The sequence below is a fragment of the Lygodium microphyllum genome, chromosome 25 (genome assembly GCF_053477565.2).
Source record: "Lygodium microphyllum isolate KBCC chromosome 25, Lygodium_microphyllum_v1.1.10, whole genome shotgun sequence".
Classification (NCBI taxonomy): domain Eukaryota; kingdom Viridiplantae; phylum Streptophyta; class Polypodiopsida; order Schizaeales; family Lygodiaceae; genus Lygodium; species Lygodium microphyllum.
In genome coordinates, this window is record NC_141159.1 from 115,916,034 (window position 1) to 115,930,272 (window position 14,239).

The 14,239-nt window shown below is 39.7% G+C and overlaps 2 protein-coding genes across 2 annotated transcripts in view; one reads left to right on the top strand and one right to left on the bottom strand.

The window, feature by feature from the left end:
• Positions 1 to 10,708, top strand: part of LOC148014653 (Josephin family protein) — a 32,698-nt gene extending 21,990 nt beyond the window's left edge. Inside the window, exons 2-3 of the mRNA XM_087667214.1 lie at positions 9,378 to 9,628; positions 9,881 to 10,708. Coding sequence (XP_087523340.1) covers positions 9,383 to 9,628; positions 9,881 to 10,444 — 810 coding nt within the window. The 5' untranslated portion in view covers positions 9,378 to 9,382 and the 3' untranslated portion in view covers positions 10,445 to 10,708. The remainder of the gene's footprint in view (positions 1 to 9,377; positions 9,629 to 9,880) is intronic.
• On the bottom strand, positions 5,689 to 6,561 carry LOC148014654 (uncharacterized). The gene has a single exon (XM_087666573.1). The coding sequence runs from the start codon at positions 6,559 to 6,561 to the stop codon at positions 5,689 to 5,691; it is 873 nt and encodes a 290-aa protein (XP_087522699.1).
• Positions 10,709 to 14,239: the final 3,531 nt, after the last annotated feature.

Sequence of the window (14,239 nt, forward strand, 5' to 3'; positions counted from 1 at the left end):
ATTCATTGTATCCACAAAACTCTCTTTTGTGCTTCTCTCTCTAAACCCTCTTGCACTCTATACCTTCTCCCTTGCATCCTATCATTACTTTCTTTCACTTTGTTGATGGTAATGCCACCTGCATGCTATGCATCTTCCCCATATTGTTGTGTGGGGAATCCCCTTCTTGCACATTGTACTAGCTTGCCCGGTTGCTCAAACACATGAACCCTTTTGATCCTAAAACACCGACCATGTTTTGATGTTGATGCTCAGTCTTGTTCTTTGAAGGAAGTGGAAGTGGTAAATCCAAACTTGACAAAGACCCTTTTGACATTATGTGCCTAAAAAGAAAAGGTTTTAGCCATGTAGATGACAATTGTCACTCAAAGGCCAAGGGTGTTAGACCCACACCAAACTCACAGCATCCACAGCTAAGAGTATTCTAGCCATACCAAAGCTAATTTCAATATCAAATCCCAAACCAATCTTAGCCCATTTTTGGTAGTGGTGATGCCACTCCAAGGTGGTTGAGAGGGGTTTTTCCCTAGGGACATAGTGTAGTTTCCCTGCCTCCTAGTATCTGTGCTCATCCGTGGTTAATTGTTGGTATGGTGGATCGTGGATTTGCTTCTCAGCTAGTGTCTCATGGCATCTCTAAGTTGTTTGGTCATTATCTTCCCCTAGGCTAGTTTCTTGGGCATCCTATGTCATCCTTAGGAACCTTACACTAGTTTTCTATAGGCTTAGTTGCACTTTTTCAAGGTCTTTCGCAACACAATTCTTTCATCTATTTCCTTTGCATCTAACACTTAGCTCTCTTTTTTGTTTAACACATCATCCAAAGCATCTCAATATGAAACATTTGTATGCTGATTTCTTTCTTGATTCTTCCATCTTGGGTTTTGTATTTCGGTTAGGACTAACATGCAGGTATGTTATTGGTGTTACTTGGGCTGAAGGTTTGGTTTTTTGGTTCGTGCCTTGGTAAGTATTGCCTCCATCAACATGGAGATGGAGATAGTATCTCCTCTCCCAAGCTTGGGTCTGGGGCATTCTTTTTCTCTCGGCATCTGTCTTTCTTTTCTTTCAGTTGAGGTACTTTTATCATTTAACAAGCATTTTCAACACTCCTAGTTTGTTTATTTTTCCATTTAGGTGGATTGTTATGGTAACTTGTCTATGACTCACATAAAGTGGTAGTTCCTTCAATTAACACCTGGTCTTTTCACACACACACACACACACACATACAAACAGAGACCTCACTCCCTCACTCAACACCAGATTGGCCCTGAAGACTGGCGCCCCTCTCGGTATTTCTTTATCAAGTAAAAGATGGAAAAAGTACAAAAATGAAATGTTCCAAAATACTTAACTTGTGAACAATTGGTTTTCATCTTTTTTGAGTAAATCCCAGCTGCATAAGGATAGTTCAGCATGACCAGATCAACATCCCTTTTAGGAAAGGATTTTCTGTAACCATAACTCAATGATTCATGTGTAGAATTGCAGTCTGCAGAATTTTGAATTCACTGCTCTTACTGTCCAGCATGTCTAGAACAACATCCCTATTAGGAAAGCATTTTCCGTGACCACAACTCAATGATTCGTGTGTAGAGTTGCAGTCTGCAGATCTCTGAATTCACTGTTCTTACTGTCCAGATCTCTGAATTCATTGTTCTTACTGTCCAGCATGTCCAGAACAACATCCCTTTTAGGAAAGCATTTTTTGTGACCAAAGCTCCATGATTCATGTGCAGAATTGCCGTCTGTAGATCTCTCAATTCATTGTTCTTACTGTCCAGATCTCTGAATTTACTATTCTTATTGTCCAGCATGTCTAGAACAACATCCCTTTTAGAAAAGCATCATTCTGGCATTAAAATAGTTCCACAAATAGCACTAAATTAGAGCTGAAAAACCCTTTGATGGAATCAACCCATCATGCCGAGCATTTCCTTTGAGAATAGAGAGAGAGTTGACTAGAGGGAGCAAGCTCTACCTCCGTACATGAGTCAGAGTCGAATAAGTGCTCTCCATAGCTGATGTTCTTGCAGAAATCTGCCCTCAGCTCCTCAAAACTTCATTCTCAGATTTGCCCCCTATGCTTATTACGTTTTTAAAAAAAAATGTTCTCTCTCTCTCTCTCTTTTGGGAATTTATGCCACATAGTATACATGTAACAATTTTCCCGTTTAAACCTTCCGGTCTAAAATTCTCCATGTTCGGTGCAAAATTTGACCTCGGCACAGACCAAAGAATTAATCATCGTGCAAAAACAAAGATAATGACGCGAATAGATTCTGGGGTCCAAAAATAGTAACTCTCTAAATTTTAGGGATGGTGACCCCTGCATTCCTCAAGTTGTTCTGAGCAACTTTTATCATTGCAACCACATCAAAAAGTATAATGTGGCTCAGTTACGGTGACTTTTATTCCATGAGCATTTTTACATGTGCATCTTCTGTCTTGGCTAGGCTCATTGTCCTGCACCATCTCCAGTGGCTAAGCACACAATCCCAAATCACTTACATTCTATTCTTCAGTGACCATTCAATATGAAACTGGTCCTGAGGCTCAGACAAACCATTAGTCCAATTTGTCCCAATGGTTGCCTCTCCTAGCCATGCAAAGATCCCGGCTTAATCCAAGAGACCTTTGGGGGTAAAAAGCAACAACAATTAAAGAAAAGAAAAATAAAATATTTATATAAGTAAATAATGAAAGCAACTACAAAAAGTATCACCACTTTGAAAGAAGCAAGCGACCTCGATTGTATGCCACACATGCTAACGGATGATACAAGATAATAACAAGATTCTCCATGTTATTAATGCTATCACATGTATCACTTGCTAACAAATGACATGGGGCGACGGTAGGAGTTTTCCCACTACCATTTGTGCCATTGCAAGTTCAAGTCTCACATAGGTGGAGGATCACATCTTGTATCCAACTATGATTACTAGGAGCCTTTTTAATATACACGTTTCTGGATGCAACATAGGGCGATAGCATGTATGCGCGAACTATTAGTATCTTAACATGTATATTCATTCAGTTGAAGTGTAACAAATATAACTTCAAAGCACTGAGATTTCATTCAATGATACACATGTTAATGCTAAGTATAAACCGTACATTGTGTATTATTCAATGAGATGCAGTATTTAACTATAGAATAGAAAATATACATTGCTTCAAAAAGCATTCTAAGTCACTGTAGGTTCTAGCAAGAAAGCTTCTTGGTAAAGTTGCAATAACTGAGGCGAATCTGCCAATTCATCCATTGGTGAATAGTTCTTGAACTTCACAAAAAATCTTCTTATAACTCAACCTTTCACTTTTCTATCCTTATGTGCTAGGATCTGCTCAGGAACTAGAATCTCATCTAATTCCTCTACTTCAGGCTGTTGCTCTTGAACCATATCTTCTGGCACTTCACCAATAAAAGGCCTCAATAGGCTCACATGGAATGCATTATGAATTTTCCAATTCTTTGGCAATTTCAGCCTATATGCCACGTCATTGATCTTCTCCGAGACTTGAAAAGGGCCATAGTAGCGCATACTCAGCTTTGGAAACAAATGTTCATTGCCCTTCTGTTTTCTCAAACGTGCCTTTTCAAAATGCAATAAGACCCAATCATCCTTTTTGAACAAGAGTTCCCGACGATGACTATCAGTAGCTCTTTTCTGTTTGTTGGCTTGTAACTTTTCTAAGGCATACTTGACCTTTTTATATGCTTATTCCCAATCTTTTACATAACAATCTACTTCAAAAATGTTATCTTTTGTCTGCAAAATGGGAGGTAATTTCTTTCCACCTTCCACAATCTCAAAAGGTGCTTTGCCAGTAGATGAGTGTACTGTATTATTGTATGCATACTCAACCAATGGCAAGTAGTGTTCCCAAGAAGTCTTATGGTTTGAAACGCAACACTTTAGTAGATCTAAAACAATCAAATTTGCTTCTTTAGACTGTCCATCAGTTTGTGGATGGAAAGAAGATGAAAATTTTAGTGTAGTGTCCACATTTTCAAACAATGCTTTCCAAAACAAGCTAGTCATTCTTGGGTCTCTATCACTCACAATTGACCATGGCATTCCATGGTACTTGAAGATATTATGCATAAATATCTTTACCATGTGTTCTGACTTAACCTTTTTTCTTACAGGAATGAAATGTGCCTGTTTGCTGAATCTGCAAATGATAGTCTAGATTCCATCATTTGCTGAAGAAGTTCTTGGAAGATCAAAAATGAAATGCATAGTAATACTTTCCCATGGTCTTTTTGGAGTAGGCAGTGGTTGCAATAACCCTGGTGCCTTTTGTTATCAAATTTAACCTTTTGGCATGCAAGGCAAGATCTGACATATGCATCAACATTAGATCTCAAAGCTGGCCAATAGAAGAAAGTCTCTACCGCTTTGACTGTAGCATCAATTCCACGATTTCTTGCATACGGTGGAGCATGACTTTCTAATAAAACTTTTGGTCTTAGTTGTATTGTAACGCATAGTCTTTCATGCATCATGATAAAGCCTTCATGCATCATGACTTTCTAATAAAACTTTTGGTCTTAGCTGTATTGTAATGCATAGTCTTTCATGCATTATGATAAAGCCTTCTTTGAATACATAATGATCATGATGTTGGCCATTGATCAACTGTTCATAGATTTCAGAGAAATCTTTGTCATCAGCATACTGCTCTTTCATATCATCCAATTCATGGTGATAAGAAATTGAAACAACTGACATCTGTGGTTTGCGAGATAAAGCATATGCAACTACATTCTTCTTGCCTTTCACATACACTATTTGAAAATGAAACATAGATAGGAAATTTGCCCAATGCATGTGTTTCTTTGACAATTTAGCTTGTGTGAGAAAGTATCTAAGTGTTTGATGATTTGTTTGCACTACAAAATCAGCACCAAGCAAATAGTGCTTCCAACTAGAAAGTGCATGGATCACAACCAATAACTCTTTCTTATAAATTTGGTAAGTCCTTTCAATGATAGAGAGTACTCTCCTCTCGTATGCTACAACTTGGCCATTCTGTATTAATATAGCACCAATGCTGTTTCCACATGCATCACACTGCACTATGAATGGCTTAGATAGATCTGGCAAAATAAGTACTGGATCTATAGTCATTTTCCCCTTAAGACATCTAAATGCTGATTTCTCTTTGTCAGTCCATTGCGATTTGACATCCTTCTTTTCAAGCGCTTGTAAAGGAGAAGCAATCTCTGCAAAGTGTCTTACAAATCTTCTATAGTAAGAGCATAGGCCAAGGAAATTGTGGACATCATGAATGGTTTTCAAGTCTGGCCAAGAGACAATTGCTTCTATCTTTGCAGGATCCATCTTCACACCATCTTTAGAAACTGTGCCCAAGGAAGTGAATCTCTTCCAAAAAGAATTCACTCTTCTTGCCATTAATGAGCAATTTGTTACGCTTAAGCTCATTAAAGACTGTAACTAAATGTTTTCTAGGCTCCTCTTCATTCTTTGAAAAGATAATTATATCATCAAAGAATGTGCCAACGAAATTTCAATAAGGGTGGAAAATTCTATCCATCATCTTGTTAAATGTAGCAGGAGCATTGGTCAATCCAAACGGCATGACTAGAAATTCATAGAGACCAAATGCCGTTCTAAAAGCAGTCTTATGGATATCCTCTGGTCTGATTCTGATCTAATGGTATCCACTTTTCAAATCTATCTTGCTAAACATTCCTGATCCCTGTAATCGATCAAGAATGTCATCTATCCTCGGAATCGGAAACCTATTCTTGATCGTGTTTTTATTCAAGGCTCTGTAGTTAATACACATTTGCCAAGAGTTGTTCTTTTTCTGAACTAGCAACACAAGTGAACAAAACAGAGAACTAGTGGGCTGAATTAGTCCCTTCTCTAAAAGCTCATTAACTTGTGTCATAATCTCTTTTTGCTGTGCTGCACTGACCCTGTACAGTGGCCTATTGGGCGGACTAGTCCGTGGAATAAGATCTATAGTATGATCTTCAGGCCTCTCAGGGGGCAACTCTCTTGGTAACGAATCTGAGAAATAGTCACTGAATTTATCCAAGAAAGCCCTTTTACTTTCATCTAGTACAGACATATTGCTGTCAACTTCATTAACTTGCTTTGCAAAAACCAAATACACAGAAATATGATTTTTCATTATAGAAGTAATTGCAGAAGCAGAAACAACTGGGACAGACTCTCCTTTAAGCTTCACATCTAACAGATGAGTCTTGCCCTTATGTATAAGAGTAATCGTTCTGTTGTAAGTATCCAAGATAGCATGCTTCCTGTGGCACCACGGAATATCCAACAGAACATCACAGCCCTCTAAAGGCATAATATGGAACTCCTCTGTGTCCACATAGCTCTGAATGTGCATACGGAGTTTGTGGAGAATGGGGGTGACAGGTTCAGTATATCTTGGGCATGCCAAATCAGCCTGTCCAACTGGTCTCATTTCCTCAGGACGTATACCCAGCTTAGCTGCCAATGCCGGTGAGATAAAGTTTGCACAAACTCTAGGATCAAAGAAAATAAGCATTGTGGAATCTTTGATCTTTCCCTAAGCTTTGCACAATTCTGTAGCATCATCAGCTGATTGATCTCCCATCATATCAGGCACTAAGCCAATGTTGGGCTTTTTTTTACTTGGCGCATCTTTATCCTCCGCATCTTTAGAAGGTTGTTGTGGGCACTTAGAAGCAATATGGCCTTTTTGTTCACATATAAAGCATTTCCCAACCATCATTAAAGCCTTTCTTTCTTAAAACGATTTGCCAAAAAGTGGCCTCTTCTGTCCTTTGCCTTGTTTAAAAGAAGTCTGAGGTTGCTGCTGAAATCTTTTCTTCCATAAAGACTTCTTTGTAAAGTTGGTATTTTCTAGAAATCGCTTCTTCTTCTTGCCAGGATCTTGCTTAAACTGAGAATCCTTCTTTTCATTGCCTTTAAAGCTGACAGCTTTTCCTTTCAACAATGCATTTGCCACACCAGCATTTTCAATTAACTATACCATATTTGTAACCTTGGTCTTGGTACAATAATCCTTGATGGCTTCGGGCAAACCACAACAGTACTTTTCAATTTGTTCTGATAGGGGCACTGTCCTGTAAGAACTCACGGGCAAAAGTGCTTCCCAAAATTTCTTATTGTACTCTTCTAAATCCGCACAATTTACCGCGTCCAATTTATGCCATGCAGTCATGGCATCTACTTCAAACGTGTTAGTTAACCATGAGGCTGTAAACAACTGTTTAAAATGGACCCAAGTGGCAGGTGCATATCCTTGCATCAACAATATGTTCCATCACTGCAATGCATTACCTTTCAAAAAAGTTGCAGCCTTCCACACCTTAGAAGTCTTAGTATAATTCCCTTCAATGTAAGCTGCATAAAACTATTGTATAAATGTCAAAGCTTTTAGCTTATCTTGCATACCATTGAAGGTTTCAAACTTTAATGCATGACCACCCTCTTTATAGTCTTTAGGCTTTGCACTTTTTGGTGTCAGGTTGTCATAGACAGGCGGCTGTAAAAAGGGGAGTCCCTTTTATCAACATTCATTTCACTTGTCTTAGCTGCCATATGCCCACTAGGTCCAGCATGTCCAGAACAACATTCCTTTTAGGAAAGCATCATTCCATCATTAAAATAGTCCCACAAACAGCACTAAATCAGAGCTGAAAAACCCTTCGATGGAATCAGCCCATCATGCAGAGCATTTCCTCTGAGAATAGAGAGAGAGTTGACCAGAGTTAGAGTCGAAGAAGTACTATCCATAGTTGATGTTCTTGCAACAATCTGCCCTCGGCTCCTCAAAACTTCATTCTCAGATCTGCCCCTTATGCCTATTACGTTGTTAAAAAAAAATGCTCTCTCTCTCTCTCTCTCTCTCTCTTTCTCTCTCTCTCTCTCTCTCTCTTGGGAATTTGTGCCACATGGCATACATGTAACAATTTTCCCGTTTAAACCTTCCGGTCTAAAATTCTCCATGTTCGGTGCAAAATTTGACCTCGGTACAGACCAAAGAATTAATCATCGTGCAAAAACGAAGATAATGACGCGAATAGATTCTGGGGTCCAAAAATAGTAACTCTCTAAATTTTAGGGATGGTGACCCCTGCATTCCTCAAGTTGTTCTGAGCAACTTTTATCATTGCAACCACATCAAAAAGTGTAATGTGGCTCAGTTACGGTGACTTTTATTCCATGAGCATTCTTACATGTGCATCTTCTGTCTTGGCTAGGCTCATTGTCCTGCACCATCTCTAATGGCTAAGCACACAGTCCCAAACCACTTACATTCTATTCTTCAGTGCCCATTCAATATGGAACTGGTCCTAAGGCTCAGACAAACCATTAGTCCAATTTGTCCCAATGGTTGCCTCTTTTGGCCATGCGAAGATCCCGGCTTAATCCAAGAGACCTCTAGGGATAAAAAGCAACATCAACTAAAGAAAAGAAAAATAAAATATTTATATAACTAGGAAAGCAACTGCAAAAACTATCACCACTTGGTGACAGCTACTTTTGTGGATGTGCCTTCGCATTCTTGATTACCATAGGAGCCATCTCCTAAGGTTGAGTTTCATGCATATCTATGACACTAGTCAGCATTGGAGCTATCTCCTAGGATTGAGTATGGGCAAATCCCGAGTACCTTGGTGGTTGACTCCTCCCCTGTTCTTCCAATTGGGGAGTATCAGGCCTTTCTTCTTCATTCATTAGATCCATTTGCATGGTGGATTGCTATCCCGACACTTCTTGACTAGCATGGAGCTCTTTGTGGAGGTTGAGATTCGGGCATGCCTATGCCACTTGGTTAGCACAATAGCCCTCTCTTGAGATCGAGTACGTGCATGTTCTGCGAGAGTGTGCAACAGAAGAGGAAACACAGATAGGGAGAGAGAAGGGAAGAGAAAGACTGCAATGAAAGAACAGAATGAAGGAGAAAATCTGCATTGAATTAGAACAACCTATAGCTCTAACTTGTACCCATGTGGGTGTGCTCCGATGCTCTGTTCGTCACGTGTCTACTGGATATCATGCTCTGCTTGTAAGACCATGATTTTCCCCATGAAAGCCCAAATTCTTTGAAACATTGCTCAACTATGAATACTTATCATACTCAGATGTATGCAAATGCATGAATTGTTTTTCAACTATGATAACTTAAGTGCGATGAAAATGATAACGGATTACGTCTATAAGCTGCAGATCCCAATGTTAATCTCATTAGGGGTTAATGAGCCCATTGGTCTTGTTCTCTAAGTATTTGGGTTCATTTGAAGGATTCTATTTTGATTGTGAAACAATGTTGCCGTTCTGTAACTGAAGCTTGCTTTGCCTATGGTTATACAGGGCAGATGGCTGGTTCTGGCATGATACTCTACCATGAGGTGCAAGAGTCAAAACTATGTGGAGTGCATTGTGTGAACACGGTACTTCAGGGCCCATTCTTCTCAGAGGTTGATCTTGCAGCTATGGCAGCCGACCTTGACCGGAGGGAGATGCAAATGGTAATGGGAGGTAGACCTGCATCCTCTGACTATTCCCAAATGATGGGAGAGGATTCTTCAAATGTTTCGCTTGATGGAAATTTCAGCATTCAGGTACGCAGCTCCAAAAATGCGGTTATTGAGTACTTGATGGAAATTTATTGTTAAGAGTTACTGACTTCATGGAATTAAAGCCTAAAGAAGCCAGGAGCAGTGTGTTTATAAACACTGGGTCTGTTAGCAGCAGTTGTGAATACATATACAAGTCCATATCTCGTTTTTATGGAAATTAGGATTTTGTGCAAAATTTGAAGCATACAAAAGTCTCAATTGGTATACTGTCTGATGTTTATGGTCATTACACAGGTTTTGGAAAAGGCTCTTGATGTTTGGGATCTTAAGGTTATTTCTCTTGAGGCCCAGGAAGCTCAAAATGCGAAAGTCAATCCCCAGCAGGAAGAAGCATTTATTTGTCACTTGCAGGACCACTGGTTTACGATACGAAAAGTTGGTGGCGAGTGGTACAACTTTAACAGTCTTTATCCTGCACCTGAGCACCTATCTAACTTTTATCTGTCGGCGTATCTGGGATCACTTCAAAGTGCAGGCTGGAGCATATTTGTGGTAAGAGGGAAGTTCCCAGTAGAGTGTCCATTTACATCAGACTCTGGCAGCAATTTTGGACAGTGGGTTACTCCAGAAGATGCAGAAAGAATTACACGATCCACCAAGACAAGCGAAAAGGCATCAACAGAACAAGATCCTATGCTGATGGCTGCTATAAAAGCAAGTTTACAGGACAACTCACATCCAAATACGATGAGAAGTCAGGATGTTTCTTCACTGGCTGCTGCCATGGCTGCAAGCTTAGCAAGCATTCAGGTACCTGGCAGTCAAGAGCAAAAAAGTGAACCTCCTCAGTCTAGCTAGTGTTGTGAATTGTTATAATGTGAGAGCGATGTCAGTTGCCTTCCAAGCCGGGCTTTTTCATTATATCCTATGAAGAGAAAGGATTGCTTCAACAGTGTTAGATGTTTTTGTCAAGCTGTATAATTTATTCATACTACTGAACGTGTATCGCTGTCAAATGCTCAAGATTACAGGAGCATAAAAAACTGTTGATTTATTGACGTTGCTAACTAACTAATAAATATTCTGGATCTAGGAAGCTTTGATTCTCAATCATCAGCATTGTTTGATGGGGATGGGATCCTGACAACATTTTGGTAACTCATCAGTGTCTTGAAATGATGCATTTGTCTAAAAGCTTGTATTTCCAGTAGCAGCAACAGTTTAGATGCCTCTGAGCCAGTCAGAAGTTCCCCTTTCTGTTTGGGCAGACCTTTGACAGGTTTTGAAAAAAATACTGCTGCACATGTGTAAGGTTTAGGTGGCAGCAATCACCCTTGCTGCCAACACACTCTAGTGAAGTGCATGTTTCCCTGTGTTTCTGGTATGGACATGGCTGGGGGACAACCCTTGCTGCAAGCACACCAGTGAATATGTATCTGACTGGTTGTAGCTTACTGTCTACCACGCGCTAGGCATGCTTAAATGTAGATGTTCAGCAGCCTTTGTTGATAACGATGGTGCCTGCTGGTAATTATACTGACTGACGTAATAGGTATCTACACCCGGATACCATACCCTAACTTTTGGTGGAGGCCACTAACAGGGAGGTATAGATATTATTAAGTCTAGTAGTGGCCACTTTTTTAAGGATCGCATGAGATGTTTTGGCTGTGGGCACATGTAATCAACTTGGTGTGACTACCTTGGTCATCATCTCGATTTCCTCTTTGGGAGACATTTGTGCCTAGACAAGACAAGACAATCCATTATGCCAGTGTGTAAGCTTTCCAAACCTAAGAGATGTTAATCCAAATTGCCTTGTTTATGCACCTTGACTTTTTTATTTAGAACCCAATCAACTGTTTATGGTCATGATATCTTTTTTGGTAACTTATTTCTCCCTAAAGCATATTACTCAAATCTAGGTTCTCTTAAAAGTAGGATCCATTCCTAAATTCAACATTATTTTTAAGACTCAAGAAAACTATCAAACTCGTAAGAATCAAGAAAAGCACACTTACACTGAACTCTTTCATATGCTGCCCCAATTCTTTCATGCCTCTTCATATGCTGCCCCAATTCTTTGACATTCAGATTCACATAAAGCTTTAGTCCCCAAATTAAAAGTATGTTGTTATGTAAAGCCATAATGCCCAAACTAGTGATGATACCCTTTGGAATGATAGCGGATGATAATTACGGTACTTGTAAAAAGTGACATTCATGTAAGGGTCAAAATCCCAATTCTATTAGTTCAAAATAAAGAGTAATGCATACAAAAGATCACATTATTGCCACGCTTCAACAAAATATTACATTGGGTGGAACATACAATAGAAAATTGAAGTGGATGAAAGAATTTGATCTTGATATTGATGGAGAAAGATTGAGGTAAAGATGTTTTTGTTGTGGCTTGCCTCTTTTATACACAAACAAGGTGGCTACCTACACATATAAGTCTAAGCCATGAACCACATTTCTTTGGTATAATCACATGGATTGCAGGTAATATAACTTGCCTTGCAACATTTCTATATATAAGACAATCAAATATTTGGATTAGGTGAGAAAATGTTTAGACTTTTATCACAAGTGTAAGAAAAAGGAGCATGCAATAGAGTGCAGGAAATTTGCAAGCAAGTTATGAATATATATTGAGAATAAAAAACTTTGATTATTGTAGATGATTAGAATAGATAGCTTATGCCTCCTAGTTGTGTGTTTCTTTTAAGAAGCTTCGATATCACACAAAAAGTAGGAGAGAGAAAATGCTATATATATAGAAAACCTTGGCTAAAGCTTATTAACCCCCCCCCCCCCCCCCCCGCAAAAAAAAAAAAAAAAAAAAACTTGTGGAAAAGGTGGTACCATAATAGACCCTCTAATTAAGGACCTAGTGTAGTAATGACTCTACACATGCATGTGGTTAGGTTGTGACAATGTGCCAACCCCCTTTAGGGTTTGTCTCTAGCCATTTACTAACATGTCAGAGCATTTGGGGTCGAAAGTTTACCACGGGGGTAAGAGACAACACGGTGAAAGGAGATTTAGGGAGGAGTAGATGAAAAAGAAGGGATTTAAAGAAATAGAAGGTGTAGAAGAAAACTGATAGAGGTGAAGCCTATTAATTGATTTGAGCATCTTGTCATGCATGGAAGATATTAGCTCATAACCGAAATACATCCAAATAAGGGTAAATTAAAGCCCAAGACACACAGACAATAGCTCAGCTCATTCACAAATACATAACCCACAATCATAATCCATGATCCATGCTGCTGCCATCCATTGACTGCTCTAGGTATTCACCTCAAAATGACATGTAAACTTCAAACTAGTAGTGGTAGAAGCCACTACAATCAAGACATATCAAATGCTCCTGTCAAATCCCCGTCGAAGCTAAAGCACTTCATGCTTGTTAATAACAGTGTATTCTAGACCCCAATCAAGGCTTCAAAATGCATATAAATACAATCATAAGTCTCTCTAATGAATGCCCAAGGTTGCCCTACTGTTTAGGAACTGTACCCAATACATACATTCACTTAGATCACTTGCAAGCTCTTCCAAATTGAGTGCACTATGAGCTGCCCTGTTTGACAGTTTTAAATAATCCAAAACAGCCCCCCATAGACCAAGAAAAATCACACCTTTGGCTGTCCCAAGTGGTACTCTAGATCTTGGAAGAGCAAGAACCAAGCTTTAGGCATCAAGAAAAGCTTTGAGAATGAAGATGAAGCAAGAAGTGACATTGCTGGTCATGGATTCCCTGTTCTTCCATGTTCAGGACAACACCATAGCTCTCTTGCTCTCTCCCAAAATGTATATCCAAGACACACTTTACCTTCCTCCCCTTAATCTTGCATGTTCCTCCTTGAGTTGAGCTTCAGTTGCATGCCCTTGGAAGCTTCTCCTATGGTCCAACCCTCCCTCCAGTAGCCCACGCCTGTGATTTGCGGCACATTTCACGCTGAAGACCTTGTTTTATCCCACAACTCCAAAGTTTCATATATCATACTTGAGTTACCTAAGTCACTAACAAAGGCATATACCATGTCTCGTGCTCAAACCTAGTAGACTTGTTTAACTAAGTGACATCCAAGAAGAATGATCTTAAAGAGTTAGTGCATCATGTCTTGTAACCTGTCTTGAAGCTCCTGTAGATCAAGTATGCAGACCTACATGATCCACAACATTTTCATTTTTCACACTGTAAACATGAGATCCCATGACATCCACCCCCTCCTAACTTGCACATCCTTCAGCATGTGCCAAAGTCTTATGGATCTATAGTGTCATGATGGGACCCAAAATGGGTTGACACTAGCTAAGGCACTAACTGGACCTCATGCCCTCAACAGACAACCCCACCTCACGGCCTTGCAGGCCAGAAGCGTCTATCGAGGGATACACTATCCTAAACACTAATCACTTCGCGTTTATAGTCTGTAATCCAACAGATATTCCCTTTCCCATCTCCTTAGAGGGAGATTATACATATACCGGCAACAAATGCTACATATTACATACACAGGGCATCCCACCGGTTGATTGCTGTGGCCCTATCGTAGCTCTCCTACATCTTGGGGATTGGCCCCTTGATGCGATGCTTCCACACATAGACATATTCGAAACAAACTCCCCTCTCAGTGC

Bases quoted from the DNA above. Each gene is read 5' to 3' on its own strand.
- LOC148014654 (XM_087666573.1), bottom strand. From the start codon at position 6,561: ATGCTTATTTTCTTTGATCCTAGAGTTTGTGCAAACTTTATCTCACCG.